This window comes from Clinocottus analis, unplaced genomic scaffold (genome assembly GCF_023055335.1).
Source record: "Clinocottus analis isolate CAN_PGR_092001 unplaced genomic scaffold, fCliAna1.0.p SCAF_8, whole genome shotgun sequence".
Lineage (NCBI taxonomy): Eukaryota > Metazoa > Chordata > Actinopteri > Perciformes > Cottidae > Clinocottus > Clinocottus analis.
Genome location: NW_027176240.1, coordinates 8,289,374 through 8,314,224, shown reverse-complemented (window position 1 = coordinate 8,314,224; position 24,851 = coordinate 8,289,374). Strand labels below are relative to the sequence as shown.

General features: G+C 41.2%; 1 protein-coding gene across 1 annotated transcript; it reads left to right on the top strand.

Annotated features, from left to right (window-relative positions):
* Positions 1–1,253: 1,253 nt before the first annotated feature.
* Positions 1,254–24,616, top strand: col17a1b (collagen, type XVII, alpha 1b). The gene is made up of 56 exons (XM_068568758.1): positions 1,254–1,567; positions 2,902–2,966; positions 5,355–5,405; positions 5,549–5,656; positions 6,921–7,085; positions 7,134–7,286; positions 7,382–7,438; positions 7,564–7,599; positions 7,778–7,828; positions 9,793–9,939; positions 10,195–10,731; positions 11,137–11,220; positions 11,332–11,394; positions 11,488–11,640; positions 12,274–12,366; positions 12,449–12,493; positions 12,588–12,734; positions 13,488–14,144; positions 14,280–14,330; positions 14,418–14,435; positions 14,548–14,574; positions 14,694–14,747; positions 14,846–14,950; positions 15,063–15,089; positions 16,136–16,171; positions 16,259–16,303; positions 16,405–16,440; positions 16,526–16,624; positions 17,150–17,185; positions 17,299–17,361; positions 17,473–17,499; positions 17,605–17,640; positions 17,748–17,783; positions 17,877–17,957; positions 18,078–18,113; positions 18,209–18,289; positions 18,758–18,835; positions 18,954–19,004; positions 19,123–19,182; positions 19,271–19,339; positions 19,868–19,894; positions 20,036–20,092; positions 20,206–20,292; positions 20,412–20,450; positions 20,587–20,703; positions 20,818–20,937; positions 21,040–21,156; positions 21,305–21,439; positions 21,522–21,632; positions 22,176–22,364; positions 22,539–22,688; positions 22,775–23,002; positions 23,296–23,460; positions 23,598–23,678; positions 23,773–23,856; positions 23,943–24,616. Exons 2-56 carry the CDS (start codon positions 2,912–2,914, stop codon positions 23,990–23,992), a joined length of 5,511 nt encoding a protein of 1,836 aa, XP_068424859.1. The 5' UTR covers positions 1,254–1,567; positions 2,902–2,911; the 3' UTR covers positions 23,993–24,616.
* The last annotated feature ends 235 nt before the right edge of the window (positions 24,617–24,851 follow it).

Below are 24,851 nucleotides of genomic sequence, written 5' to 3'. Positions count from 1 at the left end.
GCCGGTTGAGTTTTCCTAAATTATATTTTATAGTTAACGATAAACAAATGCAGAGACGATACTCCTGCTGGCGGGTTCAGCAGACTGTGATCAAGCTTAGCACACTGATTCCTTTATAAACAACAGTCATGAAGAAAAAACAATACAAGATATCTATTCATCAGCTCCTGTAATGAGTGATGTTTGCTGGTTCATCTGAGGTGAACTGTTGGTTTCTTTACAACACTCTCACATTGAATCATAGATGTGTGTCACATTATCTTGATGAGCCTTAAAAGAACCCTCCTTTGCCGTGCAACGCACTCCCCGTGAACCGAATTTGGGCACCTTTACAGCTGCCGAGGCCTTATGTGGTCAAGCTATTACCCTCAACACAAACACTGAGTGCATGTGTTTGAACACAAAAGGGCTGCACAAACCAGTCAACTCCTTTTTTTCTCTCTCCACCCTCCTGGAATCTGTTGTTTAAAACCAGACCCTTTCCGTTAGATTTGGCATCATTCAAGCTCGCACATCGATGTGAGGGGAGCAGCTCCTTCTCCGTTACACTGTCCTTGGGGCCATTTGTTTTCCATCATTTGAGCAGATTGGAGTCATGCTCGCTGTGAGTCATGCATGGTGGGTGGATGTCTACACTGGGTGTGGTGGGTCAGGGATCTTACTGGCGCTTGTGGCTGCTAGCAGAGGAATGAAGCATCCAATTTGGCTCAAAATGGCATGAATGCAAATGAATGGATAGGGAACTTTTATGACCATTGAGAGTTAAAAACAATGCTTATGGGTGTGTGATTTCTACAGTAAGCAGCAAAACTGATCATTCAACAGCTGCACAAACATGCTGATCAGCCTTTTGAACAAAGAAAAAAAAATACTTTTATAGTATTTTTAGTTTTGCATGAGGCTTTTTCACAGAAAGTGTGTGGGAAGAAAAAGTGTGTGTTTACACAATGCCTCAAAACATACAGTCTAACTGTTCGGTTTCGACTCCACATGTGCGCACCAGATTTGTTCCAGCTGCAAGCGAATGCTGCACACAATAGATCCGCATGAACATGAGATGGTTGCACGCCCGCAAATCCATGAAAAGAAGAAAAAAAACAACTCCCAAATCACTCCTTCCCATCCCACCTCCTCACAAAACTTTGCCACTTTGGAAGAGTGCATGGCGACTCAAGCTGCAGCAGTAGCAGCAGGAGGAGTTCACCACTTTTCTTTTTCACAGTCGACTAGCTGTCTCTGCAGAGGTGAGTCAAGATAATTGGTTCCCTCAGGCGCTGTTTTTTTTCTTTTTTAAATTCAGCTTTTCGTGCCGTCTGCTACACCTGCTTGCCAAGCTCCAGCCTTGATGGGCGCGGCTAGGACCTGAGCCCAACTCTCTGTTTTGACTCGCCTGGGAAAGTTAAGTAAAAAAAAAAAAAAAAGGAACAAAAGGACCGTGGACTTTAAGAACATCCCACCACGGCGCGTCAACTTCATACACACACATTATCTCTCCAGTGGACGGGATCAGTCGGGCCATCTTGACAGGAATCGGGATTTGATTGTTTGTTGTTCGAGCTGGCTGAAGGTATGGATTTAACAACATAAAGTACACTAGAATAACCTGGGGACGTTTATATATATATATTTATATATATAAAAAGTTGTGTATTCCTCATGGTGCGGGTGTTTTTTCCTCTAGCTGGCTGTTGCATCTCCGCACTAACTAATTGCACCCTGGGAGTTTGGTGATGGGCTGTCAACGTCTTTTTGTGGGCTTTCTAGTTATGGGCTTTGTAGTATGGAATTCCGCAAAGTCCTCTATATTCCCATTAAAACAACTGCTTGTCTGGGATGTCTCGGAGGGAGTTTTGAGATCCGTTTTCTTCCGGTGGTATCTATAGAAATACTCTGTTATAGTGATCTCAGGATAGTTTTACATGTATTTTTGCCGTGCTATTTGCATCCTTCTAAATATATTACCTGACCTAGCTGTAGCAGCAGCTTGTGATAACTACCTTGTGTATTTGCTGAGCAGATGAGTTGCGGGTTGTAATAGTTAGTCACAAGCTTTGATGAAACGAAGCAGTATAGATGTGTTCAGAAATGTGGTTTAAGAGACTTTCACTAAAGTTGTACTTTTCTCAGAGCTGAAAGAAACTTTCACTTCCATGAATAATGCACTGGACAGGCTAGGTTTTGGTTTTAGTGGCCCAGGCTATGAGGAAAAGTGGAAAATGCCATTCTCTTGAGTCTTTCTGCCTTTTTATTTTCTTAATGTGATATGAAAGTGTGCAGTCAATGCAGCACATGCTCTTAAATGACCTTAGCTGGAAGGGTGTGGTGAGAGGATTCAGAGTTGCTCTTTTGTTCTTTTGTTAGTCTTTACGGACACTACGTGAATACAACGTCTATTGAAATCTATAAATGATGCTTTATGAGCTCTGGGCCCTTTCGTGTGGTTTCCATTGTTCATGTGACATTTGAACATCCAGACAAAGTTGTTCATTTTTAAATACAGTAGAGGTGATGTCTTATAGCTAATATGCCATGGGCCTAATGGACAGTGTCCGTATTCATCAAGATCAGTGAAAGCAGGATGTTTAAGGGAAATTGAAACCACTGAAATATTAGATTATGTTTTTTTTAAAATGTCAATCATGTGACTGATGACATTGTTTGGTGTTCAGTGGCATGACATCTCAAGTTGATGCAGTAAACATCAGATTCACACGGGCTCGTCTTCAACCCAAATAATTACTGGAGTATTAGAACTGGCATTTGTGCCCTTTTTCCTATCAAATGTTTGCTAAAGTGTTATTTAAACCAAGTCAAGGAATAAAGAGACGTTGAACAACAGTTGGCCCAGTATACATGACTGTGGTCAACGTTTTATCATCATCATCATCATCATCTCACCAGATATAATGGGATGGACGAGTTAACGAGACAGATGGACTTCTCAGGAGGCTTGTCAGAAGAAAAGGGTGAGATTTCAGAATTTGTTCATGATGTTTTTTAAAAGGAATTTCCCATGTAAACACGAGTTATAAATACCTTTTCACACTTGTAGCTGTACAAATGCAGATCACGTGGGTTTTATATGCAGAGTTTTTGCGATACACACCACTGAAATGTCTCTGGCCACACAAACATAATGGAAACATTTTCCAAAAACAATGCAGACCTCTTTGTGGTAAGTTATATGCAAATATGACTTCTCATTTGAAAGCTTAAAGACAGATTGGAATAGTAGAACGGACTCTTAAACCATACTACACACTTATTTTCTTGGGTGATGCTTTTGTCTCTCGGGGGCTTCCTATCTCTAACCTCATGGCATGCCTTCACTGGTGTCGGGTTCCATTTCTGTTCCTCGCTATCAGGGTGAAGTCATCCTCCAGGTTTTCCTCCATGTAGTCATAACTGAATGTAGGAGGGACGCTCATCTTGCCCTAATGACTTTTGACACGGAGAAGGACGACGAAGCCAAGGAACGCCTGATTATATGTTTGTACTAACTGAGAGGAACATATAATCAGCCACCCCGTTGTCCTCATGTTTTTCTCTTTTTTTGTATGTCACTTTAAAATAAAACGTTTTGTTTGCATCACTTTCACTCAAAACAAGTTATTTACAGAAGAGTGAAAGGAAAAGAGATGAACAAGATAATGTGGGTTTGGACACAAAAGCGTATATGCAATTGGAAGATTAAAAAAAAAAAGTCGAAATAAGTTTTAAGATGATTTTCATGCTAATTTGGCTTCTCCTGGACTTTGTTGGAGGTTGTTTCAAAGTCAAGGAGCAACGGCATCCATCAACATGACCGCCTTTAGTTTTGAACCTCGACTCTGAAACACACAAAAGTCCCAAAAATAGTGGGAAATGAGGAGGACGACAGGAGCGAGCAGGCAGCGTGGAACTGAAATGGAATTTATATTATCTGTAACTGTTTAACTTCTGCAGGCTGCGGCTGGAGAACAAGATGCCTCCTAGTGGAGGAAAGGTGTTATAGTATTAATTATAAACGCAACATATTATTACATATATATGCTATTTACAAACTATATTTAAAGAATTGCCAACCCTTTCTTGATAATTAGCAAAGAGTTTAACTGCCGAGTATTATGAGACTATAAAGGCCAGACACACACACACACGTATACGTTCACAGCGTGCAACACCAAGTTTGGGTTGAAGGTTCATTATTGCCTATAGTAGTAGTAACAGTAACAGTAGTTTAACAAAAAAAAGACAGAGAACCACTTCATGGAGATGATTTAGTTATTATTTAATACTTCATCTCACAATAACAATTAAACAATCTCAATGACAACCGGGCAAACTATCTGCAGATAAAGGCCGTTAGATCTGGCTGAAAGAAACAAGTGTGTCTGTAAAAACCACAGCTGTGTCACTCCCAGAAAAGACTGACATGTAAGATATATGTTTGTGTTTTTTAGTTGTTTTTAAATTTGACAATAATTTATTACGTCGTCTGAAAAAACCTTAACTAAAATGACTTACACATTTAGACATGATTAGTCTCAACATTTAGACATGTTGGAAGCACTTTCTCATAGGCGTTTGTTATAAAGAGTTTATGAGCTGCATCTAAGGCTTCATATAGTTAGCGCATTAATTATGATATTGTGTTATTAAACAGGCCTTTGATGACAAGAACAACGTGTAAGTGTGCAGGTTGTAGAGAATCTCTCTGGCTATGGAATCATTAATAGTCAAGTAATTACTGAAAAGTTATGGATTTTTAACGTGCTAATACACCATTAAGTCTACAGTTATACCTGTTTGTAAGCCAATGGAAGGCACGTTTATTTGTTTAGCACATTTCAACAACAAGGTGATTTTTTATGCTTCACATAAAAAACAGTCAAAAAGAAAAATACAGTAGTGAGTTGCAGTGCTGTTTAACTAATAAAATACAGGAGTGAGTTGCAGTGCCGTTTAACTAATAAAATACAGTAGTGAGATGCAGGAATTGATAATAATCATTGAAACTGGTTCAATTAAAGGCAACAGCAGATCATGTAAGTCATTCATTATTATTAATAAAGAGACTGCCGTCTGATAAGAGTTCTTATAATGATGAGAATATTAATTCACTCATAGCATATACTTTTAACCTGGCAACCTAAAACATATAAACATCGCCTATATTACAAATTGCTACCGAAAGTTGTGTGACAGTGTCACACTGACGACAAATCCATCAACACTGCATCAATCAAAGTCACATTATTTCAACTCTGGAAGCGTGAACATCATCAGCGCGCCGGTCACTCAACACTCAGAACGTTTAGGTAACTCTCAGGATAATGCAGTAATCATCTCGTCTTTGTTTTCCGTGTGCTCAGTTGTGCGAGAAACTGTAATCTCCACGTCCAGACTGACTTCTCTACCACCAAGTGAGTGTCTCTTTCTTCTAGTCATGCTGACTTCAATTATAAACTAAACTCATAATACAATAATTATAGCCGAGGAGTCCTGAAGGAAGTTCCCGATGAGTAACAGCTCCTTCTTGTTTGGCCGTGTGTCTTCTCGTTGCTAGAGGGAACCAGCGGATCAAATCACAGGAATATGTCCAGCAGTGCTGGTGGGCTGGGCTTGGAGAAGAATGTCTTAACCCAGAACAGCGGTGGAACTTATTTTTCTTCATGTGAGAGCAAATTTCCACTCGTGATCCAAAATTGGGAAGTTGTGGGTTCGTCTTCGGACATGTTTTGAGATGTTGTATTTTGAACCTCCAGGAGAAGGAAAGAGAAGTACTGATTTAGATTCTGTTTCACATCACTTGCAGTTTTTAAGAACTTCAAGTTCTTCTCTATATTTATTAGACTGCATTCATTTTCTTCTTGTATGAAGAGGTTATACATTATAATGCTTTGTTAAGGATTAAACTACCCAACAATATACCTGTGCACAATTAAAGGTGACACAATTTACTGCACAGTTAAATAATCCAATCTAAATAATTTGAGCATAATTAGGAGTGTTGTGATGATCAGCTTTTTTTTTTTTTTTTTTTTTTAAAGACCAGCCTGTCAAATGTGAGGATTTATATATTTTTCCTTTCTATTATTATCATTAAAAAAAAATCCATCCATCAATCAATCAGTCAATTAATTGAGGAAATAATAATAATGAAAACCATCATTAGCTGAGGCCTGATAGTATCTGAACACTGCCTCGACCAGAGCTTCCCGTGATTTCCTTGAGAGGAACTGCTGTGTTTTTTGGCACTCATCAAAAGAAACATGGACACAATATTGAATCGGCACACACAATAACCTATAGTCTTATAGTCAGAGCAGGTCAGCTGAACATGCAACATGTTAAACTGTTTCTACAGGTGAACATTAAGTTCAACGTATATGGTGAGTCAAGTTCCAAATAATTAATAAACATTTACTTGGGTGTCAAGGGATTAGTGTTTACAGTGATTAATATTGTTCCCTCATGGAAATTCCTCTGCAAATCAATGACTCACAAACCTAACACAACTAATTAATCGGAAGTAACTGTTTCCTTAAGTTTGTAGATGCGTGCACGAAATTCATACAAAATTATAAACGAATAATGGGATTTTTAAAATACAGCGTTACTATTAATATATAAACGTATTGGGTAGTTTAATGCACGATACCTCATACTCTCATCATATGTCTTGTTTTGTATGAAGATCATGATAAAGTAACTGCAGCTGTCTGTGAACATAGTGCAGTAAAAGCAGCAGAAAAGTAGTATAGTGGAAGTAAGTAAAAAGAAGTGAGTAATAATAGCTTCAAATTGGCATACTGTCAATTACGAGTGAGTAAAATTATTTCCACGACACTTTAATGTGACTCAGGCATATTCCTGTTTGTGTGGACATGATCCGGTTGCAGGAAATCAAAAATAACCTGCATGCATCATCCCCCCAGCTTCTGTAGGTGTGAACACCAGCAGCTTCAGCTCCTCCTCAGGAGTTTACCTCGGTGGCGACTCCTCAGGAGGCGATGGAGGGGGGATCTTCATTGACGGAGGGGGGTATGGAAGTGCAGGAGGAGGAGGCGGGGGAGGAGGCGGAGGAGGTGGAGGCGGAGGTGGTGGAGGAGGAGGAGGCGGCGGAGGAGGAGGAGGAGGAGGCGGCAGAGGGGGCGGCAGTTATCTCGTGAGCTCGGTGTCAAAGGTCAGGTCCAGCTCGTCGGGTGGTGCCAGGAGAGCGCAGACTGCTGGCTCAGCAGGAGGTCTGTCTCCAGTCTTCCGGGAGAGGAAGAACATATCCAGCCGCTCAGGAGGTTATGACGGTGAGAACAAAAACAGAAGCTTGAAAAGTTAAGGAAACGGTTATTCATGAGGGTGCCGTTGATAATCTCTGTTGCCATTGTGTTTTCTTTTCTAGGAAGTTCAAGTGGCAATTCCTCTCCAGAGTTCACGCGCAAAGATTATGGAATCTATTGTAAGTGAGATTATCAGCTGTCTGTGATTATATACTTTATGATCACACAGTATTTTTTTTAGGTTTATCCTCACATGTCTGTGTGTGTGATTATTTTTTTTCCTCGTCTGTTTTTCTTTTTCCAGGCACCAGCGGCACAAGAGGGAGGAGCGAAAGCAGAGGTATTTAATAACTGCCCCCCCCCACCCACACACACACACACACACACACACACACACACACACACACCCTCTTCTCTTTATTATTTCTGCACAATCTGACTCTGAATTGTCTACGCTTACTTTCTTATTAAATTTAGGATTCTTTTTTGCAATTGTGTGTGTGTGATTTTCTTTCCAGAGAGCCAGATCAGAGCCAGATTGCAAAGTGCCTCTCCTTCTGCCAGCAGATGTAAGACCACTTGAAACACATTCATTCATCTGCTGTTATGTCATTCCTCACGAAGCAACAAAGCATCTTTATTTGAGTGTGTTCATTCGAAGTACCACATGGAAAGTGAAAGTTTTTTTCTTCTGCAGGGTCACTTCAGAGCAGAATGTTTTTTTGAATTCGGATGCTTTCAGATGCTTTGGCTCAGCAGAGGACATTCCTCCTCTTCCACCTCTGACATGGATGTTTATGTCCATGCATTCTCAATTAGGAACACATGTGCAGTTCCCCCAGACCGAAAGTGTCCAGTACATCAGCACAAAGCAAAGCGTGAGACTCAAACTCTGAGTATCATTGGTTTGTTTGCATTGTGATCATGTGGGGGAAGAAGTGAATGGCCAGATTTGTGGTGGCAACAATGGCACACATGAGTCACTGTTTGCAGCACCACCCTTTTAAAGCAAAGCAGTTGATAGAGTTTTACAGACGCTGATCGCTCCCCCTGCTGACGGAAGTGCATAACTGCAATCACACAATTTGCATTTTTTAACAGTGAGTCATTCTGTGCCACCTCAACCTACCTCAACACAGCCGGGTCTCAGATTGCTATCGTGCAGATTATGCAGTGGTGGAAGAAGTATTTATTACATTTACTTTAGTAGAAATAGCAATCTAAGAGCATGGAATGGAATTGGTACTGAAGGTCGACCCAAGTACACTTTTGAGGAACTTTTACTTTACATTTTATGCTACTTCAGACTAAATTCACTACATTTCAGGGGAAAATGTTGTTTTTGTTTCACATCAAACTGCCCAGTAGTAGGCTAAAGTGGTTAAAAAAAGGTTGTCCCACCTCCACCAGATACAATAAAAGGTAATAAAACACTGACTGCAGCAGTCTTGACATGTGGGAGCAATCTGAGTGAACCCAAATAAAGAAACTCACAAAACTGAGGTAGACTGAGAGCTGGTGCAAACTGAGTATTACCAACACTTAAATGTAAAAAGAGGGCAGAGATTCTACTGGTAAAAAGCGTATACGCCTTCACAAAAAAGATAATCTACAAACTGGAGAGACTGATGGGGTGAAAGCCCAGAGTTTATTGAAAATGATTAAGCAGCTTGCCACCAGACCCCGCAACTGAGCCCAGTCCTGTAATCCAGCACAGCCACCCAGACTTTCAAAGAGAGAGCGGACTAGTAACTTTATCCACAGCACAACCAAACAACATAGGAGTAGAAAATACTCCATTACACGTCAAAGTCCTCAGATAAAACTTTGTAGCTAGTCAAGTAAATAGAGGTTAGCTATAACTGCACATATATACTGTAAGTATTGAAGGTAAAATCCAGATTATGAATGAACACTTTTAAGAGTAATATATTCTCATATATTGAGATTTTAGACTATATTATTATATTAATGCACTCTCTTGCCACTGAGAGTAAGCTAACTCTACAGCTAAGTACGCTAGCTTGTAAGATAGTGGCTAGCCTTCGCTCAAACTAAAGCGCGGTTTATGTATTGATTTAGTTAGTTCATCGACATAACTATGAATGAAACAGTAATCGTGAAAAGTAAATCGTGATTGAGTAAAATTAACCTAGTTTAAACTGTGCTAAAGCTAACTAGCTTAGCAGATCTCAGCAACTTCCATAAAAGCTTTGGACTCTTACTTATATATACTGTCTATACATATATTATATATGTATTACATGTATTATAATAAAGCCACCAAGTGCAGCAGAGTTACATCTAATTTATATATGGACTGTAAATGATCAAAATAAAGTTTATTTTTTAATGGAAGAAAATGAAAGAACATATTTTGTTTGTATACTTTTTTCCCCCAGAAGATTAGCCAAAGGCAGAGTGCAGTAGGCAATCTGTATTTCTATGTAGGCCCTATTGAAATGAAAGCATTACAAACTTTGTCACCTGGTTTGCTCTCAAGCCTGAAAAAATCCTTTTTTCTCAACGTCAGGGACGGAGTTGGATGACGTGAAGAAGCTGCTGAAGGGACGCTCCTGCAGCGTCAGCCCCACTCGCTCCTCCAGTGCCTCCACCACCCTGCCTGTCCCTAAAAAGGCCAGCGTGGAAACCAAGACTGTCTCCGTGGCCTCCCAGTCGGGTATATACCCTTACCAGAGCACATGCACATACTCTACATGCACAGACGCGTTGTCTCCTACAGATGTGCGGTTTAAAATAGCCTCTCATGTATTACCATTACATCTGAGTGAATCCTAAAATACTTCCCCGCTGCACAAATAAAAAATAAAATACTCATTTTGGACAACACATAAAGGATATATCAACATGTTTTCATGAATAAAGGTTAAACACACTATACATTGTGTTGATTTGTGTCTTTTCTTTCCTGCAGGTTCCACTTCATTTGGCTCTGGTGTGAGATCAGCTGGGTTCCAAACCATTGACACATCGGGCCTTTATGATACCGGCCTGACATCTGGGCTGTTTGATAGTGGTGTAAAATCAGGCCATTATGATATCACTCTGAAATCAAGCCAATATGATACTGGTGTCAAATCAGGCCAGTACGATGTTGGTCTGAAATCAGGCCAGTATGACACTGGTGTACGATCAGTCCAGTACGACACTGGTGTACGATCAGCCCAGTACGACACTGGTGTACGATCAGCCCAGTACGACACTGGTGTAAGATCAGCCCAGTACGACACTGGTGTAAGATCCGCCCAGTACGATACAGCTGTGAGATCAGGTCAGTATGACACGCTGGATGCTACACTTCCTACTTTCTCTTGGTCCACCTCGACCCTGCCCTCCGCCTCCACCACGGTGATCGCTGGCAACACCAGCAGCTACGCGTCCCAGCCCGGCAACAACAACATGTCGGGGGGAACGTCGCCGCTCGGCCTCACCTCCCCCTCGTCCCTGTCAGGTGAGACCAAGCGTCCCTTAAAAATAAACATTACCAGTTACCTACAGGTGAAATGTCTTCTTATTTGTAATAAAGTAGTAAAGGAATGTTTTAGTGACTATATTATCTGCTATTATATATATATATATATATATATATATATATATATATATATATATATATATATATATATATATATATATATATATATATATATATTTATATATATATATATATATACAAATGAGCAAACACTTATTTCTGTTTGTTTTTTTTTTTTTATTCATTTTTACTTTACTTTATTTGTGTCCCTGTATTGGTTTTCTTCTTTTTTTCTTGTTTTGTGAATATTCATGTGCAACAACCTGTGTGTGTGTGATATTGTATGTTATTTAATCAAATTAAACCTTGCATTTTTGTTTACAGTTTACGGCTTCCAGAATAATCTGGCTCCCACTTCTCCCACTGTGCTCACCACGAGTGGAGGCAACGTAAACTCTTCCGTTGGAGGTACGGCAGCACGTTCTGTAAATTCCTACTATATCTAACATCCTACATATTTTGCATTCAAAAGCTTCTTTCCTTATTAAGTGTTTAACTTGGCGTGTTTATATTGTACAGGTTATGGCGTCCAGAAGAACTCGTCAAATGGTGGGGGTTTCATCGGCACTGGAGTCTCTTCAAGTAAGTTCCCAATATTTTTAATATAATTTGAAATATTTGTACTGCCGTCAAAGACAATTCTCAAACTTAAACGATTCCTTTTGTTGTTTTCAGCCACTCGATCCCAAAGTGATGATTCATATAAGAAAGACTACAAGTTCTTGATCTCTGAAAAGGAGAACGTTCCAGCCAAGAGGGATGCAGAAATGCTAATTATGGCTAAAGACAGCGGGAAGCAGTTCTCCAGCAGCAGCGTTCAGATGGGAGGTGAGTCAGCTACTTACTGGCCCCTATTGGAGGAACACTGAACTCTTTCACATTTGTATGGGTTTCTCAACTTTTTGTTGACCAATTTCTCCACATCAACATCTACAGTGTACAATTATTCTGTTTTAAATAACAGTATACCATGCCACCTTGATATTGATCACTTGGAGGCTGTTAGACAGACCTGATCCCGTTGTGTCTCACCATCAAGCCAACAATACTGTTTCTTAAAGAAGAACAACAACCTCATGTGAATTTTAATTAACCTTCACAAGTGTTTCTAATGGTTAGATTGTATAGATAATTTAAACTCAGAATAGGATCTAAAGTACTATTATCAATATGCATTTGTTGCGTTAGGGACAGATTTTAACACAAGTACTATTTATTCTCTTCTGTCTTTCTTCCTCTTCTCTTTAAATTGAAGATATTTTCTTGAATACATACTTACTTATTTTTATTCTATTTACTCTCTCCGTGTTGTGACTACTTGTATTGTATCACAATGTTTATTAATATTGTATGTTCTCTCGTCTTTGCTCGATTTGTTTTTGGTTCTGCATTTAAACACAATAAATACAATACAAGTAGTACTATATACAATAGCGTGTGTATATATGTCTACTTTTACAGGGTCTATATCAGGAGATTCAATGAAGAAAGAGAAGCTCATTTCAAGCTACACTGAGACAATGCCACTGAAGTCAGAGACAGGCAACTCTTACTGTGAGTAGAATTTCTTTTTTAAATGCTTTGATTGTAGAAATAGATAAGTGATGTTTTTTTCCTGCTCCTTTTTCTTCATCAGATGGATCATCTGGAGTTGTAATGAAAGACAAAGCCACCTATGCAGGTATTTATTTATATTTAGGTTATTATTCACATTAACAATGATTATTTTAGTGTTTGAAAATGAGGATTTCACACTCTCTACTCTCCGTCTTCAGAGATTCACAAAGAAAGCGACATCTTCGGAGGAGGTGGAGGCCTGTGCTGCTGCTCCGACGCTTGTTGCTCTTGGTGGAAATGGCTGCTGGGTCTTCTCCTCCTCTCCCTGCTCCTGCTTGGACTCTTGTTCGGGCTCATTGCACTGGGTGAGGCTTACTTTCACAACACAATGTCGTTCAATAGGGAACAATAAAAAATCTCCCCAAAGATAAGACCTTAGGAGTCATGGGATACTCTCTGAAACTACTTTGCAAAGACCCGCCTGGGAGGGACTGCTTTTGTTAGTTTGTAAACGATAAAATGTGTGTTTCAGCTTTTACAAGCTGGTAAGCACTATTTCACAGTGCTGCTAAGAGCTGTGGGAGAGTAAATGTAATCCCCTCCCTGGAAATTTGATCTGTGGGTACTGTCCCACTGCCATAAAGTCGGTCTGGCATTCATCGTCAGTGGAGCAGCTCCAGAAATGGTCATCAGAGACTACAGTTTGTTTTCCTGCAGCTGGACACTTGTTGATGTGAATTTATCCTGATAGAAGTATGAGAAAATAACCATTTGCAACCTCTGATTTGAGTTATACTTGTACTTGTGTGTAAGCTTGTACATGCCCAAACCTGTTTAGTGGGTACTGAGGAACATCTCTACTAAAGTGATCACATGAGGTTGATCCTGCACAGTAGCCTACAGACAGTAGACTACTGTGTGTAGTTCCTGACAGAAATACAAAACTGTCAACAGTCAAGCAACAATTTTAAGAAGTCGAAGCGAGACAAAGCTTCTACCGAGGATACGTTCATAACCTGTGGAAAACACTATAGTTTATTTATTGCAGATTGATGGTCTTGTCTTATCACTGCCTCCTTGTATGTTTATCTTCCCAAATGTCGACGTCTCTTTCTCAGCCGAAGACGTGAGAAAGCTGAAGAATCGAGTGGCTACGCTGGAGGCCGAGTCCTCGGTGGCTTCTTCTCATACCAGCCGGCTGTCAGGTTCTTCCAATGACCTCAATTTCTATGGGGCCGCTGGAGCTGGAGGAGGAACTGGTGCTGGAGCTGTAGCTGGAGCTGGAGCTGGAACTGGTGCTGTAGCTGGAGTTGGAGGTGGAGGTGGAACTGGAGCTAGAGCTGGAGCTGGAGCTGGAGTTGGAGGTACCGCTCACACTGACAACACGCTGCACCTTGGCGTTGGAGGTGGTGGTGGTGGAGGCTCGAGCTCCAAAACACGACACGGGGTTGCAGCCGGTGCTGGCGGCAGCGGCGGAGCTGGAAATGGAGTTGACATCATCGTTGGCGACAGTGGGCCTATAGCAACCGGGTCCGGTGCTGGTGGAGGAGCCGGTACCAGCCTCAGCGGCACCGCCGGCAGTACCGGTACTAGTTCAAGTGGCAGTGTCGGCAGAAGAGTCAGTACTGGTACCGTTTTAAGTGGCAGCGCTGGTGGCTCCAGTGGTGACACTGGCTTCGGGACCGGAGTGAGCGGAGGACAAATAGACGTTGCTTCTCTCCAGACAACGATCCAGCGGATGTTAAGAACTGAAATGCAGTCACAGTCATACAGAGGTACTGCACATATATACCGACTACATGAATACACGCACACACACACACACACACACACACACACACACACACACACACACACACACACACACACACCCTGCTTTAAGTTCATCGAATTGTTGTTTTCTATTTCAGCTTTTCTAGTATCGTCAGTGCAGGGCGAGAGAGGACTGCCTGGACCTAAAGGTGAAATTAAAATATGTATTTTACGAAATCTAAATACTGAAAAAAAAAGAATTTAATTAACATAAGCGTATTTGTTATTTGTTTTAGGGGACTCTGGAACTAAAGGTCAGGAAGAAAATCCCTCATTGTAACTGTAATTCTGTTGGTCTGTTGCGTTCTCTCTGTCAGCTACTGTGCTACTGTCATCATAATCATATCTATGTTTTACTTATCACAGGAGATTCTGGTTTCCCTGGACTTCCAGGTGAGCAAAAATGACGAATATTTTCATTTAGTCATTATTAGTATTGCTAATTGCTATTTCTTTTGACTTTTGTGTGGCATCGTATTGTAATTCTTACTGATTGTGACCTTTGACCTCAGGTGCAATGGGACATCCAGGCCCTGAAGGTCAAAAAGGACAGAAAGGAAACCTAGGTACAGAAAGCACTTCAGTTTAACAAAATCATGCAAGTACACTGCTTAGCTTGAATGAATAATGAGGCATGTTATCTATGTGTAAAATGTCTGATCAGGTGATCACGGGGTGGATGGTGCACCAGGCATCAGGGGCCGCGAGGGCCCGTCTGGCCCCAGAGGTGAGGCAGGACCTTCAGGCTTTGCATCGAAAGGTGAAAAGGGTAAGATTCAGATTCCCCGCAGCAACAGAGCTTTTGTGCTTATTAGTGAGAGTAATTACATTTAGAGTATCTTGACTGTGTCACTGTAGAATCTCATGTTTGTTTCATGCAGGTGCCACTGGGGACGCTGGCCCGGCTGGTGAGATCACTAAACAGTTTTTATTGTGACAAAACATCTAATTGTGTGTGACATTATTTTTTTTTGTTGCTTTATTTTCATTCTCAATTAATCATATAATCCTGTCCATCAGGATCAAATTTAATGCACATTCATGCACACACACCGATGGCACAGCTTCCGCAAGAAATTATGGGTTTAGTTTCTTGCCCAAGGACACTTTGACTTGTCGGAGGGACGACCCGCTGTACTTCTGAGGCACAGCCGCACACAGTTTTGTTATAATTGCATAATAATGTTGGAATTAGTGAAACACCGATAGCAAAGGAAATAGAAAAATAAGTTAGGGTAGAAAAAATATTTTAAATATGTTAAATAAATAATAATGATAAATTAGAAGAAAAATAAGAAACTAACAAATTGGATCATGTCAAATAAAATGACTACACATCCACATATACATCTATTGTCTCGTGGTTAGAGGAATAAGTAAGTACAATAATAAGTAAGTACGAAAAAAATCGAAATAATTTTGAATACATTTTGTGTTTTTTCGTTACTTGCAGACAATTTTTTTTCCTTTTTGTTTTGTCTCATTGTGTATGAGCGCCACTCGGCACCAGGTGGCAGCATAGAGCCATCTTGTGAATAATGCCTCCATATTGTTTTGTGAAAAAATCAACAAGATCTCCCTTGAGGTGGAAACATACAGTAATTAAGAATGAAAATGCCTCAAATGATGAATCCTGGTTTTAAATCTTTATTCACTGTATTACAAATATTCATTTTGTTGATGGAGTTCTCACAACACCACAATTAACTGTGTGTGTGTGTGTGTGTGTGTGTATATATATATATATATATATATATATATATATATATATATATATATATATATATATATAATCAATTCCTTTAAGTAATGTAGATAAAGTATTTAAAAAATTAAAAGTTGTAATTTCTTTGCACTTTTTAGTGCCCTAATTCCAATGTTAGTTCCACATTAGTTAATTCATGTTCTTGTTCCTCATGTTTTCATTTCTAATGATTATTAATCCATGATATAGGTGCACCTGGAATTCCCGGACTTTCTGGAGCACCAGGTCAGTTTAATGTCCGCTGACTTTTATCAAATTTACCGATTTACGCCCTGCCATTTGACATAAACTGTTTTATGAAACATTAACTAGGTCTTCAGGGTTTCCGTGGCGAGGCAGGGATACCTGGGCCTAAAGGTAGGTCACGAGCACTTTGTTCAGCTGAAAAATACGCTGAAATTCATTGTTACTTCATTTTACATACTCCAATGTTACTCACAGTCACTCTTGTCACTCAGGCGACAGAGGGCTGGGTGGAATCAATGGACTTAAAGGTTTGTTGTCACTACATCCGTTTTTCATAGCACATGTTGGGTCAGTGAATCTTTCTAACTGTATTTTAATGAATGTTTATGTCAGGTGAACATGGTGACACAGGTCTCAAAGGTGCGAAAGGTGATTCTGGTCTACCAGGGCTGCAGGGGTCAGCAGGAGAGAGAGGACCTAAAGGGTCAATGGGTGAGTCACAGCTCCAGATAATTAATAATGATAATTAATTCTCAGACACTCAGATTATGTAATTTGCTTAGTTTAACAGAAATACTGGGAGCAGGGGGAACCGCTAGCCTGGCTCTGTTCAAACACAATTCACACACCAGCAACTCTCAATCTCACGAATTGACACGTCAAAGCTTCTTTTGTTAGTCCGAACAATAATAAAAAACAATATGTTAACATGGCAATACGTTTTTACGCCGGGTTGTGTGCCGGACTATTTCTATGCTGGAAGCAGAAACTTCCTGGAGTCTCCGCTGATTGCCTGGAAACTGCTCAAAATGTTGAACTATTACTTATATTACTTGAATTTAGTGTGTATCATCACAAAAATATTCACCCTTCCACAACAATAGATAAAGAGCGTACATATAAATGTATAAAATAATTACATAGTAGAAAACCTCTTTTACTCTTAATTTTAATAGACACAGTGACGAATAGATTGACATTGAATATCATTATTTTCTTTCCTTTTCATGTTGTCAGGATTGTCTGGAGTTGATGGATTGAAAGGATCAAGAGGTAAATAAGTCACTATACAAGCATTACAGATACTTCTATTTAAATATTACTTTGATATGCTCAAGTCGTTAACAGTTGAAACATCACTCAAAGGTGTCACTTTTGACCCTCAGGTGACCAGGGATCTGCTGGGCCACCTGGACTCAGAGGTCCTCCTGGAGATTATGCTGTTTCAGGTAAACTGAGCCTGATGCCACTCTCATGAAACTGGGTCTTCAGCTATTTAAACATTATCAATAGCAAATGATATGATACGATACATTCATGACATCTCTCCCTCCCTGTAGGAACCCATGGGCTTCAAGGACCACCAGGTATGACTCCACTATTCATCACAAATTGTAGATTTCTTATTGATTATGTGGCACTATTATTTTGACGCTCTCAACACTAAACATGTACTTGTGTCTTTCTTTTAGGAATACCAGGGAATCCAGGAAGACCCGGCGCTAAAGGTACAGTGTTAGCTTCTGCTTAGTCGAGGGCCGTCTGCTGCTGTCTAAATACCACGGGTGCTATTGATCTGCGTGTCTGATGCTCCATGTTTCTTTGTCTGTTTTAGGTGACACAGGTGAACCAGGAAGAATCATCAACGCAGGTAAAAGATCATGATAGAACATTATATATTAACATATCATTGATTAGATTATAATTCGAGGATATCTAACTATCACTTTATTCTATTTTCCAGGTGGCTCCTCATCTTTCGCCATCCCAGGACCACCCGGGCCTTCTGGTCCTCCCGGTTCTGCAGGTCCTCCAGGATTATCAGGTCTGACCCTTGACATATGGGAAATCAACCAGATGGTGTCCTTTGCATTCTGGGTATCTTGTATTTTAGCCCTGTTATACAACATCAGGAGTAAGAATACTTTGTGACTTACCTCCTCAGGTCCCATTGGTCCTGCTGGTCTGCCTGGACAACCTGGTAGGTCATTGCAGATTTGGCACGTAAAGGAAGGTTTTTAGATCCGATATGAAGCCATCAGAGTCTCATGAACGCTGCATTGTTTGTTTTCATAGGCGTTAAAGGCGACAGAGGGTATAGAGGTGAGCAGGGAGAACCAGGAATAACAGTGAGAACATCTGAAAGTCTCAGCTCAAGTGAGTACCTTTTTTATTTGGATGGTGTCCTTAACGCCATGTGTCCTCTGTGGCCATCTGCGGCGTCACATTATCTGCTGAATACAATAAATGGGACAACTATGTAACCGCTGAAAAAAAAATAAGTAAATAATAAATATAAATAATTTTCACCAAAGTTTAAATATTTCAACTCTGGTGAAAAGGCGAATAAAGCGAAAGTGCAAAAAAAAAGAGAAGAAAAACAACGAAAAAAGCGAATATTCGCAACGCTTTTTCGCGTCATTTTTTACTTTTCACTTTACATATTCACATTTATTATTAACCTGTAGTTGTAACCTGTGACCACAAGGTGCGCTTTTCAGCAGAAGTTACAACGAGTCCCTTTTTAATGTCTTTTTTTTACATTTATTGCCAGGTTTGTCTCTCTCCACAATATTACAGTTCATTAGTTAAACGTGTGTGTGTGTGTGTGTGGTTCTGCTTCAGGGCAGTTCAGTTCCAGTGCCAGTGGAGGTTCAGGACAACCCGGCCCACCTGGCCCACCGGGTCAACCTGGACGTCCAGGTAAATAAAGCCCCACATGCTTTGTTGCAGTATTGTCAAAGAGGACTTCTTTAATGCTTGATGAATGACCCGCGGCGCTCGTGTCACATTCTGACTGTTTTAATAATGTTTCCATTAGGAGATTCAAGACAAGGACCTCCAGGGCCATCTGGGCCTCCAGGTCCTCCAGGCAAGTATTCAAGCTACTCAAACCTAAAGTTTCTAACATAGACGCTAGGTCATACCGTTGTGATTGCTATTATGTGAATATAATATTCATATCAAACTTTATTCATGTTTTTGTGAAGGTTATGGAAGACCAGGACCGAAAGGAGACAGAGGAGACGCAGGCTTTGCATCCAGCTCTGGTACGATGCTAAATCTTAGCTTGTGCTTAACGTGGGTTTGACTCTTTAGCAGGAACAGAATACTTTTTCAACACCGCTCTTCTTACAGGATCTCTCTATCCCGGACCACCGGGACCGCCGGGACCAGCTGGGCCTTTTGGGCCCAAAGGATCAGCAGGTGATCAGCTTTTGTGAAGACCTCATGCTGTTAGCTTCATTTAAAGAAACATATCCTGGTTTAGTTTCAGTGTAGCATCCCCAGCTGAATTATAGTCTGGAGTCTGTAACTGATGGTTCTTAAATGTTTATTGTACTCACCGTAAGAACTAAAAAGAAAAAATGGAAATAGCAGTCGGTTAGCTTAAGCTCTGACACAAACAAAAAACTATTTAAAACAATATATTCTCAAAAATGAACTTTAAACAGATGCTAACCTCGTGCCCACATCGGCCAGGTGCTAAAACAAACACATCCGTAGCCTTTTAATAACTATTACCGTCGTTAAAGGAACTTTTAATTTTGTCCCGTTTATCACTTTCAACTTCCGGTTTTGTACCATCAAAATAAAAGCGCAACCGGAAATGCACCGACTGCTGTAACATGAAATTAATTAAAAAAGGGAACAAACTATTAAAAATACTTTAAACTCTCAGAGGTCCTTTACATTCAGCGATACATAATCATAACATCTCCATCGTCATTTCAGGTGCTCCCGGACCAAGAGGTTACCAAGGTAACTGTCTCACTTATTTGTTTTATAGTGCTTCTGACTGAAGTAACGACACAGATGCTTTTAGCCGCACTGTGGTCAAAGACTTCCCATTGAATCATTTGCTGAAACAATAGTAACACAGTGGTATCACGTGTGTCTCAGGTGAACCAGGCCAGCCAGGTGTGCCGGGTACCCCAGGACGAGGAAGCTCCGAGAGAGGTCAACAACACCCAAACACAAAATCACACAAAATCACATTAGAATGACGAGAGCCACACTTTACGGGTGGGACGCACAAGTGTGGTAACTGTGTATTTATTTTGTCTTTACAGTGTCGTCTTACGCCGTTGGAAACGCCATCCCTGGACCGCCGGGTCCACCGGGAGTCCCTGGACTTCGTGGACCCCAAGGTTATAAAGGTACGAGCACGTCGACACCTGTAAAAGCTGTCAATGTTTATTATCCGTATTTCGGAGTGAATACTGTGTGCGTCACCGTCACGTGACAAAAAAATGCTTTTGTTGTTTCTATTTCTCAGGGGACACTGGAGCTCCTGGTGTTTCTGGCTCTTCAGGAGGTAGAGGAAGTCATGATGACAATCATTTCACAATAACACATAAAGTGTTTTAGTCTTGTAAATGAATGAACGGCTCCCAGTGGCTTTCCATGTGTATATTTGCTTCAGGGTTTTTATCATCTTCTTTGTCCTTCAGGCTCCATCTCTGTCACCTCGGGCCCTCCAGGCCCTGCAGGTCCTCCTGGCCCTCAAGGCCTGCCGGGCTCCTTCGCTTCTTCCAGTGAGATGCGTCAATACATCAATGACTATCTAAGTAAGAGTTTCTCTAAAGCAAGGTCCCACCACTCACAGGCTGTCAGGAGGAGGGGGGGGGGGGGCAGAACCCAGTATGAACCCAGTATGAACAGGTGCTATTGGTTCTGTGCAGGTAGAAGCAGACACTCTAATGCCCCCGGACCGCCAGGTCCACCTGGGCTCCCAGGACTCCCCGGAACCTTCTCGGGCTCTATCGATGACATCGCCACTCGTGTCATTGCATACCTGCAACGTAAGCCTGCTCTTCTCTTCGGGATGTATGTTACTAAAAGGCAGTTGGAGGGATAATTATAGCAGATTATGGGCCACCAGTAACTGTGTTCTGTGATTTCAGGTTCTGGCTCAGGCTTCAGCATTGGTGTTCAGGGTCCACCAGGACCACCTGGTCCACCTGGCTCTGGCTCTGGCTCTGGGTCCTTGACAGTCAGCGGTCTCATCATTATGCTTCAGAGTAAGTACAATACTGAGTCAAGGGGTATCAGATCCATATATTCTCTCAACAGCACTCTACTGTCTCTGTACCCCCTTCATCTTATTTGACTGTGAAGAGAGAAACGTTTTGAGAACTAAACTATATCTCTCCGCTGTGATTTGTCTAGGAGAAGATGTGAGGAGGTATTTGACAGGACCACCAGGGCCACAAGGGCCACAGGGACCACCAGGCCTATCAGGCGGGCTTTCAGGCAGTTACAGTGTTGAGGAGATCGCCACATACGTCTTCAAAACCATGAATGGTGAGCACAGGAAAACAATAACCCTGAAAGTGATATCGAATGAATCCATTAGTCAGTCAATTGCTTTTAATGTCATTTTCAGACAGAGGGATCGCGAGAGGTCCGCCCGGCCCACCTGGTCCTGCTGGGCCTTCTGGTGCGGGAGGTTCTGGCTTCACTACCGCTACGATTGACTATTCTGCACTGATGAGAAGTAAGTCATTGTGATTTCCGTTGGCAAACCGTGCAAAAGTTCGTCACTTGCTCGTCATCCATTTTTAAAAAGCTAAACCTTTTAAACCAGTAGTGGGCAAACTACAGCCGGCGGGCCATATATACGACCCGTTGGGCGTTTTAATCTGGCCCGTCGAGTATTATAATTATTCCAATTCTGATAATTAAAATAAAGTTTTTAATTTTTGAAAAATTATTATTAACATGAGACGTGGCACTATTGGCAGGCCTTGCAGACAGACCATTTAACCGGTGGCACATTGATAACTGTCTGCAGGCAGCAACATTTAATTTTCTCTGCAATAGCCCAAGACTTACTGAGCGGAGCTACTTAGCTCTCAGGGATAGGAACTTCAGTCAAGGTTTCACATTTACAAAATTATACCACAGAACTGCATGCTGGGAAGTCGTGTCAAACTCTGTCGCGGAGAGTACATAAATGAGTTCATAAATAAATAAATTAAATAAACAATAAATAATTGCCCACCCCTGTTTTAAACGTATTATATCTTCCTTGCCTTAGATACAGACTTCCGCTCTTGGATTAACTCGGCCGTACAACACGGTCCTCCTGGTCCTCCCGGTTCTCCCGGTGTCCCGGGGCAACCTGGTGCTCCTGGTCCTCAGGGGCCGAGAGGAGTCTCCACTGCCACTGTGTATGGGTCAGAAGGTCGTGGCTACAGCTTGGAGGATATTCAGCGTTACCTGCAGGGTGAGTCTCACAGAGTGAATGAACCAAACGTCTTAAATCTTGAGACAAAATGTTAAGGCTTAGATTCACAGAGCAAAGTAATTTACTGTTGTATCGTAACAATGAAAAGCATAACAGGTTGAATATGATCCATTATCTTAGAATGACAATGACGTCGACTTGAATCTTTCTCAGGTTCCAGTTTCAGAGGTCTTCCTGGCCCTCCTGGTCCTCAAGGTCCTCCGGGACTACAGGGTCCATCAGGCAGCTACAGAGAATCAATTTCCTACAATGGAAACTCCCATCAGGAGAGTATTCGCGCTGAAGTTCAACAATATCTATCCAGTAAGCTCCTAACGTCCCAAACAGACATATTCAAGACATGTGAACACAGATCAGTGCGGATATCACCAGTTGTATTTATCTTTAAGGTGACGGTGTTCGGCGCGCAATCATTGGACCCCCGGGGCCTGAGGGACCGAGGGGTCAAAAGGGAGATCGTGGAGAGCCGGGTTACATCCAGAGCTACGCGCAGAGCCAAAGCTACTCTCAGGGTGACTCTCGATACGGCTCAGAGCGCAGAGACATCGATATCAGCAAGCTCACCGAGTCATTGGACTACTCCAGCGTCGCCTCAAAGGTTACAGACTACATCAAGAGTGAGTCGACCCAAAATATTTATCTCCCTTATATTTATAGGGCAAATACATCTTGTCTGTACATCTTTGAGTAAAGTGCAAACCAGAGGAACTGCTCATAGCTAATTCTGCATATTTTTTATTGTGCTCATTTCACTAAATCTAACAAATGTCAGCTAAAAGCAGAGCTCAAATTCTTGCCCAAAGCTCTCAATTCTTTCCAAGGGGGTCGGACTTCTGATTCAAGTGAAAGATCAGAGTACATCTTCCTCCAATGATGAGCTTCATCTAAGTCCTCATCTACCCTCCTCTAGATCAAGGCCTGCTGCAGGAGTATCTGGTTGAGGGTCCTCAGAGGGCCAATGTGAGAGTGGTTCAAGGCCTCCCTGGTCCACCTGGCCCCGTCGGACCTGCTGGTCAGAGCCGCGTCATCGGTTCATATGGCAACGTCACAGCTGACCTCATGGAGTTCTTCAGAAGTGAGGATACAGAGTTGATGTTTTTCCACATATTCAGTTTAACCTTACAGCAATAAAAAAAAAAAACAGACTCATGTAAGTGTAGTTAAAAAATGTTACTTCATCACAACTGAATCTGCGCCTCTGCTCCTGTGCAGCGTACGGCACCATCCCTGGCCCTCCAGGAGGCCCTGGATCAAGGGGTGAGCAAGGGCACCCAGGACCCAGAGGAGAAAAGGGTACGTCCGATGAAACAAAACTTATTTACCAGAGTGCTGTTTTTAGTGAAGTGACTGAGACGAGCAAGTCTGAGATTTTCTTAATGCTCCGCAGGCGATCCCGGGCGCCCAGGTTTACCGGGAATACCCGGGTCCTACTCTGTCCAGATTCCACACAGAGTGCAGAAGAGGGATGCAGGTAACTTGTGTCAAAGCTTGTTAAATCACATTTAAAAAAAGATGCTAGTTTCCAACGTAACAGCATTTCTTTCTCCTCCACTGTAGGAGAAAAAGTTGTTGGTCGTCGCCATCGCCGTCACGCCCACGGTGGCTAAACATACTACTGGGTCGAGTCAGATTTATTTTTAGTCTTTTTTTTTTGGTTTTAAACTGTAGAAATGCAAGTAGTCAAAAAGCTTTTTTTTGTTGCCAGCTGTTGAACAATCACAGGACAATTTGAGAAAATAAAAGTGGCCAAAACCGCAATAGTTCCCTTTAAAACTGCTTCAGTAGAGGCATGGATTTAGCTGCTGGCCAGTGTCTTTGTCACACTGACTTGATTCTTTTTGACAACATGTGGGTGTATAATGTTTACTTTTCTAAGTTAGCTTGCAATCATTTTTTTTCCAGGGGCAGCATTGTGTAAAAGAATATATATTTTTAGGCATTAAGTAGCGGAGTAATGTTATAATGGCACTTTGCATCTTTTCAGCTTGAGTTACTGTTGTACTTTTATTGTGCTATAAGTTGTCTTTTGGGGATTATATTGTATGGCGGTATGGACTACACAAGTGTTAAATGATAAGGTCACCCTTCAATGTTTCATAAAATACTTCCAATATTGGCAAATTATCTACATAAATGTCACCAACCTCCAGCCTGTAAGTTATCCATGCACCACGAACAAATTACAAAACAATTTACATTTGTTAAATATATAAAGGAATGCATCATTACCAGTCAGAGTGAGGGTCATTTGTGAAGCAGGGAGGGGACTTTGGGGACAGTTAATGTTGCTGTAGTGAAGACTGATGATATACTTGAAAGGTTTGTTGGTAAATTAAATAAATAACATTGTTCGCATGGTTGAAAGACAGATAATCACTAAGAAATGACTGATTGGATTGTATATTTTTGTATGAGAGCGCACTGAAATTGATCTATTTTCTTTATACCATTAAGTGTTGAAAAGAT